Source organism: Trachurus trachurus (assembly GCF_905171665.1).
Source record: "Trachurus trachurus genome assembly, chromosome: 17".
NCBI classification, from domain to species: domain Eukaryota; kingdom Metazoa; phylum Chordata; class Actinopteri; order Carangiformes; family Carangidae; genus Trachurus; species Trachurus trachurus.
In genome coordinates, this window is record NC_139900.1 from 29,815,106 (window position 1) to 29,842,155 (window position 27,050).

The 27,050-nt window shown below is 41.3% G+C and overlaps 1 protein-coding gene across 1 annotated transcript in view; it reads right to left on the minus strand.

Moving 5' to 3' along the window:
* LOC311000922 (A-type potassium channel modulatory protein DPP6-like) overlaps positions 1 to 27,050 on the minus strand; it is a gene marked incomplete at both ends in the record, with an annotated part of 62,895 nt that overhangs the window by 203 nt on the left and 35,642 nt on the right. The window contains 24 exons of the mRNA XM_083991827.1: positions 2,300 to 2,373; positions 2,479 to 2,557; positions 2,691 to 2,746; positions 2,855 to 2,957; positions 3,100 to 3,154; positions 3,238 to 3,432; positions 4,149 to 4,218; positions 4,334 to 4,432; positions 4,539 to 4,586; positions 5,465 to 5,577; positions 5,680 to 5,727; positions 5,820 to 5,911; positions 6,004 to 6,111; positions 6,296 to 6,334; positions 6,988 to 7,114; positions 7,239 to 7,336; positions 7,646 to 7,800; positions 12,535 to 12,655; positions 16,797 to 16,878; positions 17,362 to 17,414; positions 17,509 to 17,583; positions 17,705 to 17,799; positions 23,453 to 23,551; positions 25,817 to 25,931. Coding sequence (XP_083847953.1) covers positions 2,300 to 2,373; positions 2,479 to 2,557; positions 2,691 to 2,746; positions 2,855 to 2,957; positions 3,100 to 3,154; positions 3,238 to 3,432; positions 4,149 to 4,218; positions 4,334 to 4,432; positions 4,539 to 4,586; positions 5,465 to 5,577; positions 5,680 to 5,727; positions 5,820 to 5,911; positions 6,004 to 6,111; positions 6,296 to 6,334; positions 6,988 to 7,114; positions 7,239 to 7,336; positions 7,646 to 7,800; positions 12,535 to 12,655; positions 16,797 to 16,878; positions 17,362 to 17,414; positions 17,509 to 17,583; positions 17,705 to 17,799; positions 23,453 to 23,551; positions 25,817 to 25,931 — 2,199 coding nt within the window. The remainder of the gene's footprint in view (positions 1 to 2,299; positions 2,374 to 2,478; positions 2,558 to 2,690; positions 2,747 to 2,854; positions 2,958 to 3,099; positions 3,155 to 3,237; positions 3,433 to 4,148; positions 4,219 to 4,333; positions 4,433 to 4,538; positions 4,587 to 5,464; positions 5,578 to 5,679; positions 5,728 to 5,819; positions 5,912 to 6,003; positions 6,112 to 6,295; positions 6,335 to 6,987; positions 7,115 to 7,238; positions 7,337 to 7,645; positions 7,801 to 12,534; positions 12,656 to 16,796; positions 16,879 to 17,361; positions 17,415 to 17,508; positions 17,584 to 17,704; positions 17,800 to 23,452; positions 23,552 to 25,816; positions 25,932 to 27,050) is intronic.

Sequence of the window (27,050 nt, forward strand, 5' to 3'; positions counted from 1 at the left end):
TCTTTTGATTTTCTTTTCTTTTACTGGTGTAGTCTGTAAAAGTGAGATTAAAATAACAAATAATAAATAAAATACTTTGTTTAAAACCCAAAGCTGTTAATTTTGTAGTAATATAAAGGACAAAATAAAAAAATATATGAATCTATGTATAGTAAATCACTGTCATAAACTTATACAAAAAAAGAATAGATTCATATATTTCTTATTTCATACTACCTTCAGCAGACGGTAAAACAATCTCTCACCACAAACTGTTGTGGAGCTTTCGACTGAATCACACAGTCTCAAGTTTATGGACCTTGTGGTTGTATTGGTTTTCCAGCTCTTGTCCACTGAAACATCCTAATACAATATACGTTGGAGCAGGGCCGGCCCCTGGCATAAACACTCTATGCGGTTGTTTAGGGCCACAGCCGTTAGGTGGGGGGCCACATGATCAGAAAAGTACCGGGGTTCATTCAAGTCATTTAAACATCCTGAGGTGGGCACGCACGCTATGAGCTTTATAATTTGAAGTCAATATTCAGCTTCTTTTATCTCACATTTGAGACATTTGGTGAAAATAGAACGGCAGAATGACAACATTTGTGCTCAAAAAGCAATCTTACAAAATTTCATTTTAGACTTGTTTTCTACACTTATATATTACTGTATTCATATCCTATTTCAAGCACCAAAACAGTTCATTCTCATGACTGAAGGTGTGTTTTCACAAGGGATTTGAAATTTTTCAAAAAGCAGACCTAAAGCAGAACTAAATTATTTCTTTACTGTTCTAGGGCAAATTGGCCTCAGTGTGCTTACAGCGGAGGTTCTAATATTTAGACATAAAACACTTGAGTATTGCTACATCTGCAAGTATCTTAAAAAGATAAATTTAAGAAAATATGTAAAAGTCGAGAAAATGGCCTCAAACCTCAGAGGGCATAAACATGTCTGTATTCAGTCTTAACCAGTGATTTGGTGTTTGCGCTTAGAGTGGGCCACAAACAAAAATCTTGTTTAGGGCCACCAAAATCCTAGGGCCGGCCCTGCGTTGGAGTAAGTTTTTGGTTCGTGGAAAAAGTGAAGACGCCAACTGAGATTTCAGCAGTTTGAAGTAGACAATCCAGTCTGGTGTCTTTTTCTTTTTATGTTTATTTTTTTTAATGAAATATTCACTCGGTTCACTTGCTGAGCTGCAGCAGAGGGAACGAACTGTAACAAAAACAGAATTTCATCCTGGAACGAAATTAAATTTCATGTGGCTGTGACAACCACAGCAGCTCCTCCTACTGCGTATTGTTTTAGTTTTACACCTTATGGCTGAATGCTGACTGTTCTGGTTCAGTGCTAGTGTAGCGCTGTTTTCAGCAAGATGTTTTAAACTATTTCCCTCAAGTTCGTGGATCAATGTCAATGTGATCAATCGTGACCTTCATGGATTTTCAATACGTGCAGAAGCGTGATACATCAATGCTAATGTAATTCCACATATATTGAATGTTTAATTAAGCAAAAGTTTGCTGCAGGTTTCTCATATCAACTTAACAGCTAGTAATATAAATATTGAATTGCTTGTTTTTGCTGCCCCCAAGTGGCCAAAACATGTTATTTTGTCCCCCCATCTCTTGTGTAGGTTTGTGTTCCTCACTTTCCCTCATTTCCTCTCCACTGACTCTTGTTCTCCCTCACCACTCCTCATTCACCTGAGTGTGTTCACCTAAAGAGTAAGTTAGTTACCGCCGGTACTCTTTTTTTCTTATAATTTGTCTGTTGGTCTCTGAGAACTTTTATCAAGCACATAATGACGCTAGTTTGAGTTGTCGTGTTTAACTTAATTGTTGTCTCCACTGGTACAATTATTAGTAAAAAACAAAACAAAAAATGACCTACATTGAGCTGAACTAAACTGAGGGTTAGTGTTACTTTTTTTTCTTTTTTTTTTTTTACTTCCCATGCATCTTGACCTGATGCCCATGGTAGTGGTTCATTTTTTCCGAACTTCCAACTTGACATAATACCTGTGCACTGAAACCTAATCTTTGCCATCATATATTTATATTTATTTAGTGCAGCATGGCCAAACTATTCCTCAAAGGGCTGTGTGGCTGCAGGTTTTTGTTCCAACCAGTCAAGAGCACACAGTTTGACCAATCAACTTCCTGAAGACTGAGATCAGTTGATTAAATGAGTCAAGTCTGGTGCTCCTGCTGCTTGGTTGGAAAGAAAACCTGCAGCCACTCGGCCCTTTGTGGAATAGTTTGGACCCCCAAATTTCACTGAACATGAACCTGTGCTCTCAGACTCTGTGGCTCACCTGTAGAGTGTAGTTGGCCCTCTGGCTGATTAAATAGTTGATAAACTTGGCCGTGTGCTGGAAGTGAACTTTTTCTGTGGAGATAGTGGAGAAGACGAGGCACATTAGTGACCAACCTCTCAGAATAATTTCACTCTATATTACTGAGAAACAAATGCATCCGATGCTGTGTCCCTTACCGTCTGCAGTCGGGTGAATTATCAAGTACTGTTTGTCCTTAAGCTGATCCGCAAAATTTCCGTGTGCTAAATTTGTCATCTGAAGGAAAAGAGGAAGCAGAAAATCCCCCATGTCATCAACATCTTCTCTTGATAACAACCCTCTCATCCAGCCCCAGAAAAACATAATGTTGCGTGATGTGGATAAAGAGACAGAAGTGGCGAGATTTTACCGAATAAACTCGGGAATCTGTCTTTAAGCCGAGGTATCGTTCTGAAAATGCAGATGCTGCAATTTGGAAGAAGAAAAAAACAATAATACAGGTTTAGAAAGATCAGGAGTCTTTAGACACTGTCCCATGGTGTCCTTAAAGGAATAACATCGAGGCTGTGGTACCGTATAGCTCAAAGTCTGTGATGGGCGAGACTGCTGTTCCACATTTTAGCTGGGTGAACTCTGCAGAGCTCAAAAGCATCGTGGCTAAATATCCTCCATAGGCCTGAAGAAAGGATGAGGATACAAAACAAATCAAGAAATCTGATAATTAACACAATATGAAAATAACTGCACATATCAGGCAGCTGCTGTATCTCCATGAAGACATGTAGCCCTCTCATTGTCCACATGTTCCTCCTCCTTACCCGTCCGTAAACTCCCATTCGACTCTTATCGATGTACGGCTCTTTGGATATGAACCTGAAAATAGGAGGAAAACGTGTCAAACTCAAAACTGCCTTGCTACTTGGTGATGCTCGCTGTTCCAGGAGGAGCAGTCTGACCTGAGGGCCTCCAGCTGGTCCCTCTCCTCCAGCTTCCCCAGCTTCCTCCTGACTTTGTGCAGAAGGTTGGTTCCTCTGAAGCCGCTGCCGTGGCCATCGAAGCGGATCACGATGGTGCTGAAGCTGCTGACCAGGACCGTGGCCCAGTCCACCTGGAACTGCTCCGTCACCATCTGGCCACCGGGCGTACCGTCGCTGTGGAAAACACCACAGGATGATGATGAGGGACGACTCGCTTTTTGCTGATTACAGCTAGTCAAGTGGGCTTTTAACACCTCAGGTCAGGATTTATAAAAATACTTGATAAAATAACAAGAACATCATGCAAATAAATCTGTTAAGTGCTTACATGTTCTACTGTACTTTTCATAATTGTCCCATCACAAAGTTTAGCATATGTTATACGATTTGATTTATTTTGCACAGTTAAAAATACACAAAATTGATCATTTACAATGTTGGAAGAGGAGAAAACTCAAAGAGCTTATTAGATGCCTCCACCTAAGGTTAACAATTAAATATAATGTACAAAAAGAAAACAGAACATACAAATGAACAATCAGAAATGTATAAATAATAATAAAAGAACAATAATAATAGGGAAATGTCACAAAGAGATAAAAGATCAAAATATGTAAATAACAATAAAAAGAAGTAGTACTATTATATCGTAGTACTCAAAGTATACCTGATTTCATTAGTCAAGTGACCTGAAATTATTTCTAATGACCCATCGAAACACACTATTGCGTTGCATTATGGGAAATGCACAGTTTAAGTCATACTAATAACTTTTTTTGGTTTTTCTGTTTTTAATCTGACCCCAAATGTACAGTAGTGAATTCTGGTGTAGTCCCTTTAAACAACCATGAAAGTCAATGGTATTCACAGTCACGTGTGTTCATACATACACCAGCAGCAGTAAGGGGTAGTGGGCGGTGTCCACGAATGCAGCTGGCTTCAGGATCTGCATCGTCAGAGCTGCAACACACAGCAGGGGGGGTTGAGCACAAACGTGTAACTGTACCTGGTAAAGATATATACAGTATATATATATATATACAGTATATATATTTGGTAAAGCCCCAGCACGTACTGTAGTCGTCTATGGTGATGGTCTTGTACTCCACCCTGGGCATCTGCATATTGTTGTACGTTTTGTTCACGCTCTCATTCGTCTCCACGTCGAACACCTCTGCAGCAAAAGATGAAACTCCGTGACAAATTTGTCCATGGAAACATCTCTACGGTGAATTCAGTTCAGGTTACTGTACGTGATGACGCAGAATGGCCACACTCACTCTGTTTGTCCTCAGTCCTATAAATGGCCACACTTGGTATATCTGGGCCTATCGAGAACAATTAAGGGAAAAACAATTAGTAAGAACATAATAATAGAAGATAATTTGATTAGCATGATACAGTATCATCTAAGAAGACCCAGAATAAAGGCTGAACAGACTCCAACAAACCAGTAATGATGAAGTGAAAGTAGCCTCCGCTGCACAGGAATCATCTCTTATCTTAAACAGACTTCACAAACAGGCCTCTCAGCCAGCTCCACAGTTAATCCACTTCCGTCCCATGAGGAAGTAGCTTATTATTTCACAGCGGAGCTACTCTCCAAAGATCCAATTAATGCAGACAGCCACTGGCACTTTTCCTCTCCGGAGTGAGCGCCCTAAACAAATCAGCTTCCATGGAAACTGTGTTGTTGTGCCCCAGAGTTGAAGCCACAAGGGTGAAAACACAACAAAACAAAAAAAAACCCCACAATAACAGAATGTCTCGGAGGACTACGAGGAATACATCTGGTAAACAACGACACGGCGCTAACCACTGGGCTCCGTCTCCTTTCCATTTATCAAATCCTAAAAGCAGAAAGCCATGCTGTGTTCGCCAGCAGCTCAGCAGAGCTCACATCACCGCTGGCACGCAGTCAGACAAGACATTTATTTCTGTGGCTAATCAGAGGGATCCAGCAGTGGTTTGAGGTTATCTGCTAATGTCCAGTTCGATATAAGCTCTCAACCTGACACAGAGCACTAATTCAATTATACCTTCCACCGATCACGGCTCTCTGCGGCCCCCTCCCGCCCCTCAGAGGACTGACTTCCTTTCACAGGAGCGCTGGGATGTAAAACACTCTCACTCTGCTGCTATTAAAAAAAAAAAAATAAAAAAAAAAGATCCTTGACTGAAGTGATTCAAGGTCGATGATGCTCACCTTTACAGTTGAGTAAAAAGTACTGCATATTGTGGCTGAATGAAACGTCCACATAGCCACACTTGAACTCGCAAGACAGGCAGCAGCGGTTGAATGGAGGGATTGTGTCGGCACTGTGGGATGGCACCGGGTGAGTATCATTGTATAAACTCAATAAAATAAAATAAAACACTCAGAAAACATAGCAGCCGATTGAACTTTCATTAACATCCTACCTGTATAAGTGCCGTCGTTTGGGGTTGTCCTCTGTGCTCAGGAAGTATCTGGAAAAAAAAACAGACAAACATCATCATCAAACAACAACTGCAGCAGAAGCAGCTGTTAGAAATATGCAAAGATATCAAAATGTCCTTACATGAGGTTCCTTTGATGATTGTACGCCAAGATGCTGGTGATGTCCCAGTCCCCAGACGTCAGGGACTGAAGTATGTCTGTGCTGGTGTTGGGCTGGGCCGTAAAACACACAGGGGAGACCAATAAACACTCTGTACCGAGCCTCAAAGGACACATCTTATGGGGATAATCTGCCATTTACCTACCATGGAGGTGGACATGGAAATGTGGAAAAACTTTCCTCTCCCACCCTGAGGTATCGCTCGGGTGAAGAAGAACTTGTGTCCGTCTTGGGAGAAGAGTGGCACTTCATTCTGCAGGAGAGGACAAAAAGAGAAAAAATAAATAGACAAAGTTTGTCTCCAAAATGTTCCTGCAGGGCGTCTTTTGTTGCATCTAATTGCTCCAACTCAGACACACAGACCAAACACTGTTGCCTTTTTCTTTTTTTTTGAGCCAACTGCATAGCAACGGGGTGGCAGCGTTTTGATCACATACCTGTCTGTGCAACCAACTGTCACTCTCGTCCTCATGTTTCTGAAAATAATAAGAGGGCATGAGTTGAAAGTCATGAAATCTCTTTAAAAATGACAAATCTGTCAAGATTCTTTATTTTTTCGTTACTGTCAACAAATAATCATGAAAAGATCCCCAAAAAAGGTCTGCTAGTCCGTCTCTTTGACACTTAAATAAATATGCTTGTTCACTTTCTGGCAGAGAGTTTGATGAGAAGATTAGGACTTTATTTGTGTCTGTGAAATAAGTGGTTTTGTGCCACACTATTTAATGGACAGTATGAAAGTGGTATCAATCTTTTCTCGTACTCTTCAGCACAAAGAGCCTGAAGCTATTACCCGAAATGCAGAACAATTATAAAAAGTAGCAAATATTACACTTTTTTTTTAAAGCAAATATTACACAGGCAGGACCAAATAGAGAACTTGTTATGGAGCTGTTCAGCAGAATGAAGGAAGATGTCACCCCAGCGTGAAAAAACGTGGCAAACTAATGGGCTAAGGTTTTTCAATGACAGAGGAATATGCCATAATAAGGCTGCACAAGTTCCTGTTTGTTGAAATCGTCATTGGTTTGGTCTTTTCATGGGATTTGTTGACAGAACGTAAAAAACCGAATAACAACAGACCAATCACTGGCAGCAGATTTCAATTTCTCTTGGCCGAGAGTTTCACCTTTATGCAGACTCCAGTCGTAGCCTCACACAGCGTCAGGATGGAGTTGTTCTGGGCTCTGTTCAGCCAGTTCACAGCCAGTTTGGTGCTGGTGGCCCACTTCACCATGGTGATATAATACTCCCTTCTGGAAAAAGCAGAGGGCGGGGACACATCACCTCCACTGACCACCTCGGCCTCAGCTACCTTAAGAAAATGCACTGCGGCTATTTTTAGTGCTTTCAATGAGGCGCCTTCGGGCTGTCACTCACCCTATTCGGGGGTCATCAGGTTTCTTCATCACCACTGTGTGCAGGGGACCATTGAGGCTCACCACAGACAGATGCACTACAGGGTTTTCCTCCCCAGCCTGCAAGGGCCAAGAGGAAATGAGATATGTCAGACTGAATTTCAGTTCAAGATAGAGGCATTGTCTTTCTGACGTTAACAAGCTCCATAAAAGTGTGTGAACTTGGATAAAATGTAACTTTTATACTTGAAGTACACTTCGCTGCAAATACTTCTGGAAGATTTTGAATGTACCACTTGTATTTGTAATGGAGTATTTCTTTTCTTGCTACTGTACAGCACGTCTTCCACCGCTTTCTGACAGATATTCTACCAACATGTTGACATTAAAAGGAGAGTAGGAGTGAGAGTGCGGCTGAATTCAACCTGCCTTCGGATAGTGATACTCCAGGTTGGTAGGATATGGCGTTCCTGTGAAAAACGGGACCTCCATCTTCGGCACCAGCGAGTCGTTGATGGTCATGTAGGCCAGCCGCAGCCCATCTGGAGACCACCAGTGGGCTATTTGGGTCTGCAGGATCTCCTCTGAAATACAGAACAACCAGATAACACACACACACACAGTGAAGAATGCATGAAACTGGAGACCAGATGTGGAACAAAACGCCACCATCTTTTCTACCCGGAAAACCTGTTTATTTCTATATAATGAACAATACTGAGCTGAAGGAATGCAATTTGGCTCCACTGTTGTATTGAGTGCTGTACATGAAGAGAATGACAATGAATCCTACCTTGGCCCTGACTTAATGTTTTCAGACAGGTAGATAAGAATCCACTTTAGAAAAAGTCAAATCCATGTGACAATCCATTTAAAAAATGCAATGTTTGCCTCAGGTTGCTACTGCTGCCAAGACACTGCAGTGCAATGCCTTAGATAAAAAGTTTACTTTGCTCTGTCTGCTGGTTGTCTATCAGTTTGTGTTTATGTACTTAATAGTGTGACACTGATAAAGATATTTCCAATATGTCACCATTTGAGCAGACACCACTTTAATATTTTCAGCCTGTGTGATTTATGATGCCCCATCCCTGTGTTGACACTGAGTAAGAGAAATAAAAAAGACTCATATCAAATTTTGACAGCTCCAAATCCAAACACTTGAAAAAAAGGAGACTGGATGTCACACAATATATTTTGATGTAGATGTAAAGCCTGACAAATCAATAGGAATAACCATAAATATATAATTACTACACCTGCTATGTCATGATTATCAAAACTACCCCACAGCAGCACTTTTCCCCTTTTCTTTCTTCCATTCATAATCAGTAATCACGCTATATAAATAAATATTTCCTTGCTGCCTAATTCTAGTTTTTAAGGTTTTGTTTGTGGAGGTGGAAAACACAACTGGACTCTGATCGATTGATCAACGAACTGTAACTGAGGGAGTCAACATTTTTGGAAGAAACCAAGACAAAAGGTGCAGAAACGTCTACTCAAAAGGAAAACTGGATTATTTTTTGGAAGAGGCTGCGCTTGGCATTTTAGTGTCAAACCACTTTCCCTCAATACAATGATTAGTTTGTTTTTCCAGCAGATTCCTAATGAGTTACTTTTATATCCAGCAGGGGGCAGAAGAGCTCTATGAAAAGCAGCCGCAGTCGACGCCTCACTGCACCCGACATGAGGAGATCCAAACAAAAGCCTCTTCCTGATCTTCTCTGCCTCACTGAGGACTTTGCTATTTTCTTGTCACTGATGATGTCAGGCAATAATGTTTTAGAAGGACTTCATTTTTTCTTTTTTTACAGTGAAGGTGAAGTGTGTTATAACAGGGCCGAAATGGACAAATGAGAGACTATTGAGAGCTGCATTCTCAACAGGTGATTTAGCTCTTTACTTGCAGTACCAAAGGATTTCAAGGCCCACGTCCTAGGAACATAAGCCTTTACTTGTTCTTCGATAACTAACCTTCTTATTCTCCTGTAGGAGCAGCACAAAATAAAATTTCATTCATTATTATCTGAAGGTTGGTGTGTTAAGCAAGGCCCCTGGTATGCTGCTCTTATAAGAGGCTGCCTTTGTTGACACAGGACACGCAGAGTACAAGATTGAAAAAAAAAAAAAACTCTTCAATTTCATGTCAGGACTCCACAGAAAGACGGGGGTGGTTTTGTGTTGCTCGTGCTGTGGCGATCGGCCGTGAGTTTGATGTGACACTCTTGTGTATTCTGCGGAGGCCGACGGTTGTCTAAGCCGTCCCTCTGCAGGAGACGGACCACATGCACAGAACAAAAGCTCCAGAGCTCCACACTGTAGGAACGGATGACTGCACTGGAAAGACAAAGCTACACATTGGATTCTTGGGCGAGCTCATCTCAGCTCATCTCATCTCATCCATCAGGAGACCTTCCCATGAATTCCCTATCTTCACTCTTCTTGATCAAAGCCAGAGCCAGTGTGTGTTTGGTGATGCTTTATTATCAGCGAGGATATAATTATCAATACTGATGAACTTCAAAGCCTAGTTGCAGATGTACAAAGCACTGTTCAGACACACAGGGCTGGACTTGAAAGTTTTGTTAGCAGCTAAATATTTCATAAAAAATATGAATCATTTGATTCAGAAGCCGTCAGTCATCTAAGATATTCTATTTGATGGTGCAGCTCTAACAATGGCACTATTAGTTTGAATATTTCACTGGATATAGTAAGATATGCTGTACAGTAACTTCAATGAACCGTGGAACAAGTGGATTGTTGAGTTTATATACAACACAGTTTTGGAGGCAGAGAGATAGGATTGAAAAACATTTGTTTTAATGAAAAGCGTGGATGACTTGAAATCGTCTGCTTTATCCAAGTTAAACTTTTCTCAGTCAAGAATGAGGATGTTTGGCTGAACTGCACTAAATACCTGAGAGAAAAGGAGGCAGCCTCACCTTGAACCACATTCAAACAACTTTTGCAAAATCTGTCTCGCCAGAACAATACACTTTGTACAGCTCACACTGTAAGCGTTGTGTGTAACAGCTATGTGCTGCGTGATCTCTGTTTTTTTTTGCGAGACAGTCTGTTATCCACTGATAAATCCATGAAATATGGTGGGAAAATATAGCAAGGCAAATCTTTCTTTAGCATTGAAAATGGATTACTTCTTTCATGTCATGTTCTGTGTCTGCAACAAAGAAATAATCCCATTAATGAAAAACCGATTAGAGGCAACCCTGAAGCAGTTCATGCTCTGTAACAGAATTTCTCTCATAATAACTGGCATTTTACAATTACATTATACAATTACGCTGCAATTATTATCTCAAACCGCCCTCTGAATACATGCAGACTGAATCAAATAATAACAGAAATTGAGGCCTTCACTTACTAAACAAGACACCTAGAAACTGCATCACAAACGACAGCGCAAATAAGGCGGTGGCGGCGTAAACAAAGCCATATTCAAGTGGTATGTAATTGGAATGTCAGTCTCACATATGCAGAAAAATGTTTCATACTCAATTACAAGCAAACTTGAACATCTGCTGAGTGAGATTGCAGCACCGCAGACATGAATTAATTAAAAACTGCCTGAACACAAAGACAAGGATGGGAAGTCTCGTGGAGGAGGAGCACTGAAACGTAGCCAGCTGTGCTCTTTCAGATGGAATCATGCACACAAACAAACGCCACGCTTCAGGGAGGAGGAAGGTGTCACAGACTGAGTTAAAATAGTCTTCAAATGTAGTTAACTACACTACAGTACGTGTCCAAATGTTCGTGGACACGTCCCACCAGTAGGAAATGCGCACCCTTGTGCTCTGTATCCGTCTTTCATGGTTCGGTCTCGGCATGTGGATTCTAATTAAAGCTGCATTAATTTATATTTCTATTTGACCGATGGAAAACATCACATTCTATGTTACAGATGTCATGTGTAGTGATGAATCCACAGATGTTGCATCTTTTAGCTCATTGTTTTGGTTTTCTGGGTGTCCTGATTTACGCTGCGATTTGCTTTCAATATTTAGCATTCTTTAAAATCGCTGGAAAAACAAATTATAGGTGACCTGCTCTCCACTGAATAGCAGACAAACTTTGCAACTAACTTGAGAACATAATGGAGCCATATATCTTGTTGGTGGGCGGGTAGGAAACAACAACGGCTAAAAGAAGACTGAATATTGGATTTACAATTACTAGGTGGCAGAAAACATGACCCCACATACATTTTAATTTTGTTCTATTCTGCTGGATATACATACATTTGTTTGCCATATTAAGTGTTTCAATATTTCAACATAGTGACGCTCCCGTGGAAAAAAAAAAAAAAGTTAACCGTTTTCCCAGTTTGATGTGGAAGAACTTGACTGGCCTGCAAAGAGCCCTGACCTAAACCCCATCCAGCAACCTTGAGATGAGTTAAAATGCAGACTGTGAGCCAGGCCTCATCTCCCCACATCAGTCCCTGACCTCACTAATACTCTTGTTGCTGAAAGCGAGCAAATCCCCGCAGCCAGCGTGCAAACTCTAGAAGAAAACTTTCTCATAGGAGTGGAGGCTGTTCTGTCGGTACATGCATGCAGGGACGTTTCTAGACAATCTGGAGACCCCAGGCAAGAGGCACCCCCCCACCACCACCACCACCCACCACCACCACCCACCCCGAAGGCCACAAACATTAACTGTTTATAAATCCCAAACCACTGATTATTCAATTTTGCAGTAAGAATGCTTCATGTTAACATTTATACCAGAAAATGCAAGGAGATATATGATTACTTCCTCTTGCAAATACAAATTAGTAACAGTTTGGACAGAAAGCGCAAGAATTGATGTTTGTATCAATAGTAGCCTTTGACAACATATGCATTATTCTATTGCTTATGGGAGAAATTAACATTGGTGTCGGTAGCACTAACTTACTGTTATAACATTGTGAATACTATGTATGAACACAGCCATTGGCAACGTCATGTTGTCATATGATATGAACCAATGTCTGCCGTCTCGGGGGAGGGGCCCTTCCAGTGCGGGGCCCTAGGTACTTGCTTGGGTTGCCCACCCTGTTCCAACACCTCTGCATGCATGCACATGAGTTTGAAATGATATGCTCAGTAATCAAATGATAATGGATGTGCACATCTTTTAAACCATTTAATGTATTTTTAGACTCAAGTATTTGACCCAATTTTAATCTGTGTCTTCATTTTTATTAATCCTGGTAGTGACAGAAATCTATACTCTGTCTCTGCAACATTAGAAATGACAGACATCATCCTGTTGTATTTTGGTGTGAAGGTTTGTATGTGTCTTACCCTCATACAGCCAGTCAGCCAGGCCGTTGAAGACAACTCCCTCTTGGCCAATGGACACGAGGCGGATTGCTCGACTCTCTATCGTCGTTTTGTAGTAGATGTTGTTTTCGAATATGAAGAGCTGGACAGAGGAATGCAGAGCAGTGGCTGTCATTAGTGTTTGCTCTGTTAACTCACACCTAAACTTTGATTTCCTTGCAGGGCAAAGCTGGGTGCATTTTTCCTCAGGCTCTGCAGCTCACATATTTGTTGTGTACTGTACGAACCTTTGTGCCAATTCACTTGTGGCTCTTTTCACGGCGTGACCTAATCCGGATGGAAACACAGCTTCCCACTCAACAACACTTACAAGCTAATATAGTCTCAGTCAACATCTGCCTTAAGCGCTGTATTAATGAATGTCTGCGTCACTACGGTTCAAGCTGGATTCCTCTCCGAAGCAGTATGAAACTTGCTCTGTTGTTAATCGAGGCGCTGGAGCTGGCTGAGACCCTGCAGGCACAGACGAATAACTGAAAACATATCCAAGCACAAACACACCATTTTCCCCCTGTGTTTATTGAGACATTATGCTGTCTTCTGGGGTGGACGACGTCTGAGCTAAACAGCGGGTTAAGGCTGCTGATTTAAGCCCTCAGCACCAAAAGATGGCATCAGCTGAAAGAATGAAGACACACCGCTGGCAGATGGGTGTGTGATGCTTAAAGAAACCCTCTGTCAATCCACTCCAGTGTTTTTCGCTGCTTCGTCTGGTGCCATTAAGAGGGAGATGAATGTGGGATTGATTGGTATCTGAAGCTGTGGTTGTTTCTTTTGGTGTGACTGGGTTGTCAGCTGAAACCTCTTCGGTTCAAATCTAAGCCTCAAATCGCCATCACGAGAGTCAGAAAAGCGAAAGATGTGATTCCCTTCACTCTGATCTATGGCTGCTGTTGAGAAAATCAAAGTTTTATATTGTGGGATCAACATCTGAGGAAAACAGATCAATGCAGAGCTGTGTAAAGCAAGGGAAGCTGGTGGGTGGCGAATGTTGCAGTACCGCCATGGGACATAATGAAAAGCATAGGCGGCTTTCAAAGAGCTACATAAAAATTCAATTCTTAGTATTTTAATTATTATAAATTACACTTTGGCAAGAGCTGCCTCAAGACTTCAGGTTCAAAAGAACTCATTGTCAGCACAGAACCCACAGTATTTAGTTGTAAATTATCCTGAATGGCCCCTGAAAAGTGGAATAATTTGTGAAGTAGGTGGTGATTGCTTGACTTTAAAATTTTCAAGCAATTCAAACAAGAGAGAAAAGAAGAATGAGCAAAAGGCTAAAAAAAAAAAAGAAAAGAAAAAAAGAGCCATTTCCAAAGGGGGGCGAAATGAAAGTAGCAACATCAAAGATACCTGTGGAGCTCAAAGAGCAGGGTTGCTTATTGGGATTTCATTGCATCTCCATGTGTGTGGGTGTTTTTTTATGTGAAATACAATGATACCTTCGTTTGTTTTAATTTTTTTTTTCTTCCCTAAATCCACTTCTCTCTCTTTCCTCCCTTTTTGTCTCAATAAAACCTTTTCCTCAAGTGTGTGTGTGTGTGCGTGTGTGTGTGTTGACCCAGCCTCACTGATTGCTCTGTCACAGTAGAGTAATTGCTTGCGGTTTAATGAGGGGAGCGTCGCAGGATCCATCTCCCCGCTCCTCTCACTGTACATCGGATGCTTCGCTGCACACAGCCACACTGCTACAAATACTCTCTCTCACACACACACACACACACACACCCACACACACCTTTCAGTTATACGTACTGATGAAACACTTGATGATAAATTGCTCCAATTCTGCTAAAACTTAATGGGAAATCATTATATTCACAAACCCTGAGAAGAAAAAAAAAGAAAACATGTCCGACATTGCCAGGTCAGACAAAGACAAAAGACGAGAGCTCATTGCTTTTCTTTTCTTTTCTTTTTTTTTTCGCCTAACCTCTGCTGTTCATTAAATCAAACGCTGAGCTACAGTAACAGCGTTGTGAAAGGAACAATCAGGTACAATATTACCATATGCAAATGAATCTGCTTTCTTCCCCAGGAAAGCATCATCACATACTTAAAATGTTAATATTTTCTCGCCGAAGTGCATCTGTAATTTAAGAAAATGATACAGTACTGTAAGAGCAATTACGGAGGCAGGGAAAGCTTTTAAGTAACAGCTGATGAAACTGTTGTCTAAGCAAAGAAATCCAAAGAGAAACTACTCAAGTCAACAAAGTAAAACTAAAGCTGAACATCTGATTAGGCGGGAGAATAAATCCACAAATCCACTTTGTTAAAGGATAAGCATAAGTCTGTCTTTTTCTTACCGTCAACAAATCACATGAACAAAAACCAACAATGTGTCTCATCTCTCGTTATATCTCAATACTTTGCTACTTCTACCCCTGAGTATGTGTCTTTTAAAATAGGGGCATTTCTTAAAACAACCGGGCACTGTGGATATTAGCCAGCCTCATTCAGACGGGAGTAAATAATACATTTTTGGGGCTATTTTTGTGGTGTGCTGTTGAGTATCTGACTATTCTAAGAAATGTGTCACTGATGCAGTAGAGTTGTTGACTGATGTGTTTTTTTTAAGAAGAACAACTGATTGATTTTTCGTCATTTCTTTGGATTTGTTGCCAAAAATAACAAATAAAGAATAACACAATGGAGATCACATCAATGAGTTCTTGAACAAATACATCCTCAAACCGAGACAATAAAATACATAATTTGTAACGTCCCTTCGGAGCCACATACTGTACGCACATGTTTTTGATCTGACAGCCTTTGCTTCTGAATGATAATTAGTCAGTGATATCTCAAACCGTCATAAGAACCGTAATTGTTTTAAAATTGAAACAGTTCTGTGATCTGACAATGATGTGGTTAAGGTTTAGTCAGGTCAGGCACAAAAACGACGTGGCGAGGGAGGTGGTCTGGGTTTGAATAACCGCTGTATTAAAACCATGATTAACAGAAGCTGTCACATTTCATTGATCTTCACATCCATCCAGACCTACTTCTCCTCAGTGAGGTAACTACGCTTCCTCCTTTGCTGCTGATGAACAAGAGTCTTATTCCAGTGGCTGCTACATGTCGTCACTGGATCATAAGCAAATGTCACTGGTGTACATTTGCTAGCTACAGATGCTGTTGCTTTGCTTTGGAGGAAACATCAGTCGAACTGACCAGAATTTAGATTTTAGAAAACTGGAAAACTGCTTTCACGTCCAGACTGACTGACATGTCCTTAATTCATCTAATAATACCAAACCTTTAAGGAAAGCAGTGAAACATTTTCATGTTTACGTTGCAAAACTGCCTTTTTAAATCTGTGACTGAGGACCTGTGTGAACACCTAGTGCTCCTCCTACCTCACCAAAGAATTACATTACATCATCTCCATGTAAATGACCTTCTCTGAAGTTCTTGAAAAACCTCATGAAATCATGTTTTATTGAGTTTACCAAAGACGCTTTCTACCGCTGCTGTTGAGTTTATAATAGCTTGCATTATTTCAAATAGGCTTCCTGTGCGGCTCGTTACAAACACAGTCAGCGATGAGGGTTTGAAAATAAACAAGTAGTAGTCACTTTTTTTGATGGAGAGAGGCCAGTTATGTTGAATCCAAGGACGGCAGCCAAACTGTTTGTCAGGCATTCTCCTCGAAATATTTCTGCCCTCTTTAAACTTTTCGAAGCAACAAAAACATTTTATTTCTTAATACCAATGGCACAGTGAAAAAAAAACAAAAAACGAACGAATGGAAAATCGAATTCAAGGGACCCATTTTGTTTGCACAATTGGATAAACTGTCTCCAATCAACTGGCATTGCAAAGTCTCCCTGTTCCTTCTCAGTGCCATGTGTTTGCTCCCTCTCAGAAACCCCAGACTGTCCAAGCCACGGTTTGTGCCGCCGAGAAGCCATCTGCCACTGTGGCTCTCATCAGCTCATGTGTTTGTCGTGAAGCGGTGAAATTAAATGCAAACAAAACCACCAAACATTTTGGCTTCATGTTGGCACTGATGGAGGTCAAAGTAAGGACAGTTCACCCCTAGGACCCTTAATGGAGTCATTACAGTGTACGTACGCCTCTTATCGCCAAGACATTTGTCTGTTCTGCTGTGACAACCCATAAATCACTGCTCAGCCTCCTCCGCCATGCCTGACAGATGTCCACTAGTGTGCCAGCATTTAGTGAGTGTAATCTCAAGGGTACGGCCTCCTTACCAGCTGCTGGCCGCGGGGTCCCCATCCAGCAAACTGCAGGGCGGCTTCATGCACCTCGGGGGGGTTCAGAGGCCAAGTTTCCCTGTGGAGACGACATATTAAACAATAAGTTCAATTTTTGTCTGTACGTTCGCTCCGACTACAATGTATGATGTGTTAAGTCGATACAAATGCACAGTCAGAGCAAGGAAGATGTGTGTTTTTTTTGCCTTGTTCCCTCACTGTGGGCTTCATCAATCATCCATGTCCCTGTTTTAGCACAAGCTGACTTTGCTTGGCTCACTGCAAATACAGAACAGTGGGGAAATAAGCAGACATAGATGGATGAAAGGCTAAAAACAGGCCAGGCTGAATGCAGCACACAAAACTAAATTGAACTTAAATGCATTCCCACAGCGCGGCGCGGCCAAAACAGGTAAATGGGGCCGGCATGAGTGGACTGTCTGCGTGAGTTCAGACTGAGGACAAATTGTCCGGTAGAAATTGATGGGTGAGGGGAAGACGACACACAAAGCGCCAAAACACAGCAGACAATCAAAAAGGGCACAACAGAGATGAGTCTTACTGCGTCGTGAGGCTGTAAATAATGTACTTGGCCACATAGGAGTGTTGATAGATCTGTGGAAACAAACAGCATCACAGTCAAAGAAGGACAAATTCTGGGGGAAATGATATGGTGCAGTGCGAGGTAGTGGAGCAGACTGTTTCCCACCGGTTTCACTTCAAAGGCAAACAACACATGTTCCATGTCTGGAGACACTTGGTACTTGGCGGCTCTGGATCTGTCCTGGATGGGATGAAAAAAAACAAAAAAAAACAAACACACACACACTCATCATAGTGACACACACAGCTCAGTGGCAGCAGAAAGTACACTCACTGCTGTTCAAGTATATCGTTATACTCACAAAGAACTGGTTCGGCACGATAAGCGTTCTCTCGTTTGTGTCAGCGTTGAGCTTGACAACGTCCCCGTCCCTTGTACGATACAGCAGCTCATTGTCTGTAAACAGCAAATAAAAAAAACAAGTGTTAGGTATAGGAACTTCTCCCACTTCTCTATTTATAGTGTCTTGTCCTCCTGGACCTTCATCAAAATCCCTGTTGGCTAATTTGTTAGCAAACAGTTGCTCATTTACTGAACCAACAGTCATAAAGCAACATCATCATTTATTCAGAGACGCATTTTTAACCACCTTGAAAATCCGAGTACAATATTCAGCACTTTTTTTTTTTAGCTCTAATATTGGTCTCCACCGACTCGCAGAGTAAATATCTCTGCTAAATGCTCCACTTTGTTTTTCTACAGCTGGACAGGAAGCATACATAACATACTTTTCTTTTTAATCTAAAACCACTCCAATCTGAAGACAGACCCTAAACAAGCTGTGAGTGTGTGATCCTCCTAAGCACTCAGTGTAATGCTGCTATCCTCAGCATCCTGCTCTGTACACAACAAAACTGTCTCATCCTTTATGAGAAGTAAAGTTAAGTAAGTAAAGTTTATTTATATAGCACTTCACAGACATGAGTCACAAAGTGCTTCACAGAGCTAAAAACAGTTAAGATGGGAGAAGAAGAGGCGGTAAATGTCAGTCACGCTCTCTCTGGTTACTTTAGCACAACAACAACAACAACAACAACAACAACAACAGTGCTTTGGAAATGAAGGCACAAGATTAAACACTGTTAAACACAGTTGTGCATGTTTTGCTCTCATTAAAGCTTGGGCTCAAACTAAACTTTCTGGAACACAAATTCTCTTTTTAATTACGTTTTCCTTCACAGATTGATTTTCCCAGAAATTTCTCAGATTTGTGGTGTTGTGATGAAACACAGGCACTCAGGGAGAGAAATTCAACCAATGAGACTGTTAAAGTGCCTGGCTCAGGCCGCGACACGCTGGCCAAACGAATCTGGTGTCGGCTGTTGGTGACGGTGGAAATTTCCATCCGGCAGATGAACCTTAACTTGATTACCAAACAAGAGTTTATAATGTTGGTGCAAACTGGGCCTGTGATGGGATCTGTAATTAAGCCAAACCAATTTCCTAAGATCTGAGCTGGGGAGTCATAACGAGAAGTGACGGTTATTCACTGTTGCCTAAGTTGGTGCTTTTGTTTCATTGGTAGATTTAGCCACAGATGCTCCATGTTGATGTCCTGTTTTCATTGTGAGGCAATATAATATTCTGTTGCATCTCAAAAACATGAATGCATCAGATCAGTCTGAAGGTCGAATCCTGTGTCTTTGGATCTGAGTGTGTGTGAGAAACTCAGAGGTGAGTCCAAAGACTACAGAGGCAAACGGTGATCAAAGAGCAACGGGGATCAATTACGCACTGCTGTGAATGAAGCCCACAAAATATTGATGAGGACTACTGAAGTGTGAAGCTGTCCCACTGGACTTCTTATCAGAAGGTCATTAGCACCAAATGGGAGCCGACTGCATTAACTTAACTGACAAGATGCAATGTCACACAATTGATTGCCAGGGTTTCGTCAGGTGCTGAGGACGTTTTCATCACTGCTGTGAGTGAAGGGGATAGGAACACTGGAACTTAACTAATTATATGTTAATGAGCCTGTAATGTAAGTAATCAGGGGAGCAGCCCGCTCCGTAGACCAGAAGGACAGATGTAAGGTCAATATGTGTCTGTCAGCACCGAGGAGCTGTGAGTTAGCATATGTGCAGGTGCTAATGTGATTTTTATCACAGATACATTCAAACATACACATGTGAGATGCCAAGTGTGTTCATGCACAAGCTGTTTGTCTCTGAATGTGTGAGTCTGGTTATTGAACCATCTGATTTTGGCAATGAAGCTTTAATTTCATTTTAATTAAATTTTTTTGTCCACTGAAACATGATTAAACAGTTTGATAATGCAGCTAACTTATGCTACGTCTGGCCCTCTTCTTCTCAAACTTACAAAGTGTTACATCACGCAATTTGCTTTACAGAAAACAATATGAAAGAAATCTTTAAAATCAGCTGCTGTACATGTGAAGGCAGCAGTTTAAACCTGAGACTGAGTAACTTCTGAGATCAGATTTGTGTAATTCAGACCGGAGGGAATGAATTACTAAAAAAAAAAATCTATCATGTGAATTCGTTAAAACTAAGTCCGTCCTTGTTACCAAGATGAAAGACAAAGCCCAAATTGGTTAGTCTGAAAGAATACTAAGCATGAAAGTTAATTTTCAACTTTCAAAACTGACAAAACTTCACTTAAGATTTTCTCACCATTTTATTTCTGAGAGTTTACAAAAAAAAGTAAAGGCTCAAACTCTTGAAAAGCTAATAAGTGGACAGTGCTTTTTTTCTATGATAAAAAAATATTCACCATTCAGATGACAAAGAGTGCTTGGTTTACAATGTCTGCTCCGTTAATGTGAATTCTTGGAGCCTCAAACGATACTGTATGTCAAATTGAGATGCTGAAATGAGCATCTCCTGTATTGACCATTTTTAACACTCAAAACACGAAAACCACTTAGTTGATTTCTTCACTTGACAGATATATCAATATTATTTTCAGGCAGCCACTAACTGCTCACTCGCATCTTTAATTTTTCTGAATTTCTAAATTTCTGACGATGATGACGATGATGTACTTTTTAACTCAATTTTCCTTCAGCATTGATTTGTAAAGATGCTTCATATCCCAGATCCTAAACTGCGAGTGCTGAACTGTGACATCCAGACCAAATGTCAGTGTTGCCCTAGAGCTGATTTAAAACACTGCTGGTACTCTACAAGCAAATTGAGTTGCTAATACCCCTTATTAAAAAAAATACAGCTAACAAGAACATATTGTTCATTGCAGTAGTTATACTAATCCCAACGCGCAGTAAAATCTCATAATCCCTCGAACAATAAAGCATCACTGATCACCGAGGCTGAAAATGATTTCAAGTGCTTTTCCAGCCGAACGCCAGGGGGCACCGAGCCAGCTGATCCAACATTTATGAGCCCGGCCAGGAGCTTCCTCCTTGCTACCTCGTCAAGGTTAGAGAGGCCAGAGCAAAGCCGCTCTACAAAACATCTGTTCATCTTAGACCATCCTACTGTTCGCCTGCTGCACAGCATGCTGTATTTGTGCAAGCCGTTAAATGAGCTGGAAAACTGGTGCAATTGTTGTTGATGTAGAGAGGGATAAAAATCACAGCCAGGAAGAGTTACTGTGAATCTACATAATGTTGCATAACATCTGTGTCTTTTTGAAAGAGGATCACAGTTACTGTAAAAAAAAAAAAAAATTTAAAGCTGTGATTTATTTTTTCTCGTTCTGCTACTGTGATGTTTTTTACGAGGATACACAGAGAGTAACAGCCACAGATCTGCGTGTGCTCAGCTCAGGTATACCTACATTAGCTACAGAAACAGACAGGCTTAATGATCTCCCTGCTGGGGACAGGCGCTGTTTGTTTTGTGATTTAAGTGAGAAAGAAGACTGAGATGTATGTTTTTTCTCATCTCCTATGATCTCACATCTCTTCCCTGATTTAAATCTTGAGCCAAGCAGCTATTCATCCTTAGATATCCCATCGAGTCTTTACATAAACTCCAGCTGAACTAGTTTCAGGTACTGTGTGCACCTTTTATGTGGAATCAACTGTGAACAACCTTGAGACAGATTCTTTTCTTCCTCTTGGAGATTTTAAAGCTTTATTTCCCATTATTTTTCATTATCAAACTTATTTTGTTGTTCAAATTCCTATATCAAGTTGGATGATTAGAAAAAAAAAAACTTTTGTGTTATTCAGCTAGCTCCTTTCTTGGAGGTGAGTTATTTTTCTGTTGAATTTTGAAGGAGACGGGTTCTTTGTGTGATTCAGCATCGCTCCTCTGTGTCATATTAGTTCCTGTGGGCTGTGCTTTACACAACCTTTAACTACAGTACTACAAGTAGGGGAGAGTGGGGTAAGATGAGCCACTTTTCATATTCAGGATCACTACATCAAGACAATTATAGTTTTCTTGCTAACTAATAACAAACAGAATGAGTGTAAACAAAACTGTTCTGAAATGATATCATGTCCATAAAAAAAAGTCTTATGGCAAAACTTACCCCGTGTATGGGGTATAGTAAGTTGAGCCACCCCCTCCTTCCCCTCCATCCATCTCCCACCTCCCACTTCACTCAATATCCAACCTGTCCAAGTTGCAGGTGAATAACACAAACTGCTGGGATCTGCTGCTGAGACAATAATTCAGTGAGGTTTGGGGAGTTTTGCGATTACGTCGCATCTTGGGAAGAATCCCACATCTTTCTCTTTGACAGTTAGTTGGCTCACCATAAACAGCTTTGCTTGTTTTCAGGAACGTACTCTATCTGCTTCTCATAAACATCCAGAATCTTGATTTAATAATTAGGACATTAACAGACAAAATACACTCAGTGTATTGTAGTGTATGACTCAACTTACCCCAGAGCTACTGACTTTATTAGTCCCCACAGCTAAAATGGTGCTGTTTACTACCTTATGTTGTAGCTCATGTGCAGATACCACAACTCATGTATAAAACAAATTTATAATTATCTCTTTTGGTCTAAAAACACAATTCTCATAAATCTTATGATAGACTACATTCACTTTCGAGAGTGAAAAATGTTTTTTTGGACATAAATGTCTAACAACTTTACCCATGTGGTTCTTACCGTCACTGACTCCATGTAATGATGCCTTCCTCCTAAATATTTGGTCATATGCTCAATTTTTCTTATGGTTTCCTAGCAACAAGGGGTGGCTCAACTTGCCCCTACGCTCAACTTGCCCCTATGCTCAACTTACCCGAGTCTCCCCTACTGCGTGGATAAACCATGAAAGAACTTTTAGAGGTGCAGAATCAGTGTACAGCACAAGAGCCTGGGCATCCTTGGGGTCGGTCTATATTTAGTTGACTTTGACACAAAGAAGCTGTAAATACATACAACCCCTACAACAAACAGACACAGCACAGCACCCTCATACTTAACACTTGACCACTTAAACACAGCCATGCCATTAGTGGCCAAATCCAGATGTGTCTCTACATACTACTGATGTTAACTTTTGACATGATGTCGCGAGCATGGTTCTGCATCTATTCTGCACAGCTGAATATCTGAACATTTTCTGCATCTTCCAGATCTTGTTTTGACTCCTACGGTTTCCCGCATAGCTGCTATTTCTTCCTGACATTTTGGACAGCAGAAGCTGGAAGCACTCTGAAGTCTCTTTATAGCCTGTCGCTGCTTTGTAGCATCAATTAGCTTCACTTCAGATCCTCAGCCTGCGGTTGTTGAGTGTTACCAGAAGGTTTGAAGAGTGAGAGAATTTACCACGAGCTGATAATCCTGATGACAGCTCTGAGATTCACGAGAAGATGGTGCTCAAACTTTTTCATAATCCTCAATAACAGTTTTTTTTTTTTTTTTTTTTAAAGTTCATTAAAACACTGGAAATATACATTTTTAATGCCTGTTTGCTGAAGGGGGTGTAATTCTTTACTTTCATTTCAAGAAATTTGTCCAGTAGAGCCCAAACTTGTGCAAACTGTATATTGTGAATCATGGACAACACCAATGCCTGTCACAATGTGTCTGGAGGTGTTCTGTATTTTGACACGAGAGCCAGATCCTAAATGTCAAAGTCAAACTGTTCACTCACCGCTGAGCCATTTGGCATCTGGGTCATGGATGTGGAGCTCTGCACCAAAAACATCTTCTACAGTCACTTTCTTCTTAAGGGCAAGGCTGTCATCTTCACCTGTCAAGTGTATCAAGAAAAGACAAATAAACAAGCATAAATTAAACACGAATACGCAGAGAGGCTCACATATAGTATATTCAAAAGCATCTTGTGGATTTTGAAGGAAATGTCAAGATGTCTTTCAGTATTGTAAGATTTATTAGCATTTCAAGCAAGTAAGTTTACTAGTGTCTAGGTAAGAAAATCTTTTGACTTATTTATCAGTAAGTTGCCTTACTCAGGATATACCAGAGACTGTCACCAGTTCACTATAATACACTCCTCTACCTCTGGAGATAGCACCTCCAACAGCTATTCCCCACCATAGGTAGAGCAATTTCGAACAAGGCACAAACAAGTAAGGGGCCCCTGGTATTGCTCTATTGATCTGAGAGCATCAGATCACATCTGCCTTCTTCATTTTTCAGCAGCAGGCGGGCAACTCCTTCCATCCCTAAAAACTGGAGATGAGATCTGAAGCTGACGGCTGAACTGCAGGTGGAGCAGACACCAGGGGAACGCAAATGAGTTAGCGTGGATGTGAGGAAAGAGACGCAGCGAGTGTGAGCCCTTTAACTGTTCTTCTACCTCACCTTTTAGTGAGGAAACAACTGTCAGAGACAAGTTGTCACGACGGCTGACAGCCCAGTCTTACTGTATAAAACGGTAAGTTGACAGATTCTTCGGCAGGCTTCGCGGTGTGACTGAGAGGAGGGATCTGAGTGTGTAAATACCATGTCAGACATTGTCAAGTGTTTATCGACTTGAAAACTTGGGAGAAATTCTCTTGTCTGGCAAGAAGCTGCAGGGCGAGGGGATGGAGCCAATTTCCAACACGAGGCAAATGGTATCTGTGATGCTTCCATCTGACAAATGGCTGGAGCTATTACAGCGTAATCATCTCCATTAAACAGGCCTGAATGGCATTACACATTAAAAGGCCCATTACCTAGTGAGACGATGACCCTGCCTCTATATAAAACTGTTATACAATCACCAACCCGGAGAACCATGTCATCTGTAAAACCTTGAACCCATTGAAACAAGGTTATCAAATTAAAATAGCTGCCTGCTCGGCGAAAAGAAAGCTGAATACCGCTGCCAAGAGGAGAGAGAAAAAAGGATTTGTCTATGGTGTGTTTGCAATACTCAATCTAAAGCCCAGCATGTGTGTAGGATATGCGGTAGTGAGGCAGAAAACATCCAAACAGGTGTGTGTGAATACTCTTCTCTCTGCTGGCCCTGGTTACTTAGCAGGGAATCTAAAAACATCCCACATTTTAATGGAATTTGGTGCAACGCTAGGCCATAACCCAAGAGCATCAGCGATTAGCTCCCAACGACGAGAATCCAGCTGTTTTTCTTTTTGCAAATTCTTTGCATCATTTGTAACACCTGGCACGCTGTATCCTGTGACTGTTAATCATGTTGTTTATTTTGATGCATGTTCAATTCCAGATGCGCAGTTTCAAACACACTGAGCATTTTGTCACTAATAAATTAATCACTTGAGATTCCTGGCAGAGTTGTTAACAAACGCTGTTTAAGTAAAGGTTGTGTCAACTAGTGTACACACGGGCTCAAGTCCACGTGAGAGCAACTGAATACTGTGTGTGTTGACAATACTGTGTGTGTTGATGGCTCCGTCAGGGGAATCGTGATTTGTTTCTCATTTGCTCCCAGAACAAAACTCTCAAAACCTGTGGTAAAATCTGATGGAACACAAGGTCACGACCTGAGAAACAATGATTTGCTGTTGAATATTTTTATCTCTGTCCTTCATTACAGGATAATAACAGTTGTTAGCCAACTATTTTCCCATGAGTCAAAGGGAAAAAAAATTAAAAAAAATCTGGTAGTGGAACAACATTAAAAAAAAAAAGTCTCTTACTTTCAATATTTGGCAACGGTGCTGTCAAACAAAAACCCATGATTATCAAGATTATTTCTATCTCCAATACTCTCAAATTCTTGCCTTCTACAATATACATGCAGCAGGGCACCTTTAGTAAACTTGGTGTTAGGTAATCAAAACACTTGGATTAACTAAGAGAATGATTATGTGTTTATAATGTGAAGGTGAACATGAATTGCAGGTATGTGAAGGACAGTGAATGCACAACATGCCTGATGCCTCTTAATCACCTCATACACACCAGAAATTATACAAGCCTGTTGCTGGCATAGTGTGTGTGAGTGTGTGTGTGTGTGTGTGTGTGTGTGTGTGTGTGTGTGTGTGTGTGTGTGTGTGTGTGTGTGTGTGTGTGTGTGTGTTGTACGTACGAGGAGTCAGCAGGATGACGGAGGTGACAATCAGGGAACAGATGATGAGGATGACCAACAGGGCGATGGCTATTCCCTTCCAGTTCCTCTGAGGCGGAGCACTGCCCACCAGGTCCTGAAAAAGTACACACATCATATACATTACACCTGTGCAGACACACACACACACACACACACACACACACACACACACACACACACACACACACACACACACACACACACACACACACACACACACACACACACACACACACACACACACACACACACACACACACACACACACACAGGGGACAAAATATCCACTTGTCCGTGGTAATAGATGAATAGATTTCACTTCTTGTGAGCTTGATCTCAAAATGGATACAACAGGGTTTCTGAGCTCATCTCATCCTACATAAGACAGATGTACTTTGTACTATCACAGCTGGAGACGGAGAGTGGCCGGAGGACAGCTCATTCTCCGTCAGACAGATGCCGACAGCTCAGACACTCGTGTGCAGTAACGCTGCATCCTCTAGCTGCTCCCTGCTGCTCGCATACGAAGAGTCCCTGCAGCTTTGCCTGAGAGCTGAAGAGGAGCTATGGCTTCAATTCAGACAACAAAAGGCAGAATAATGAGCTGCTCTCCTCAAACAGCCCGGCAGATGGTACAAGGCTAATCAGCGCCACTCTAAACACATATACTCCAAATATCCACAGGACATACAAAACAGAAGTTGCAGCAATCAGGTGCCCTTGAAGACTGCCCGATGCTCGAAAATGCTTATCTTAAACTTTGTGATCCGAAAGCCCTTTTAGGGTTTTTTACTGTGTGATTTTTTTCTGGCATAAACACACACACAAACACCCCACTATCATCATCTACTCCTCGAAACGCTCTGCGTCTGCATCAAAGCAACACATCACATCACATTGTTTCCTTTATTCGGAGGCTTGTGGCTTTGTCACTACATTCCTCAGCCACACGTGTCATATTGTTATGTTCAGGGGCGGGTTAGGTGACTCGGAAATGCGATCACTCGGCTTTGATTGACACTACAGACGGACCGTCATCTGAACCACCTGTTGATCCTTTGAACCTCCTGGCTTATACACAGTCCACATGTGACTCCGACTGGTTATAAACATTATGATATTAAACCCTGTTACTGAGAAAAATGTACATTGGTACAGGTTTTATATAATTTAACATTAGGACATTAGCTAGATTCTTCATTTCTGCTGCTTA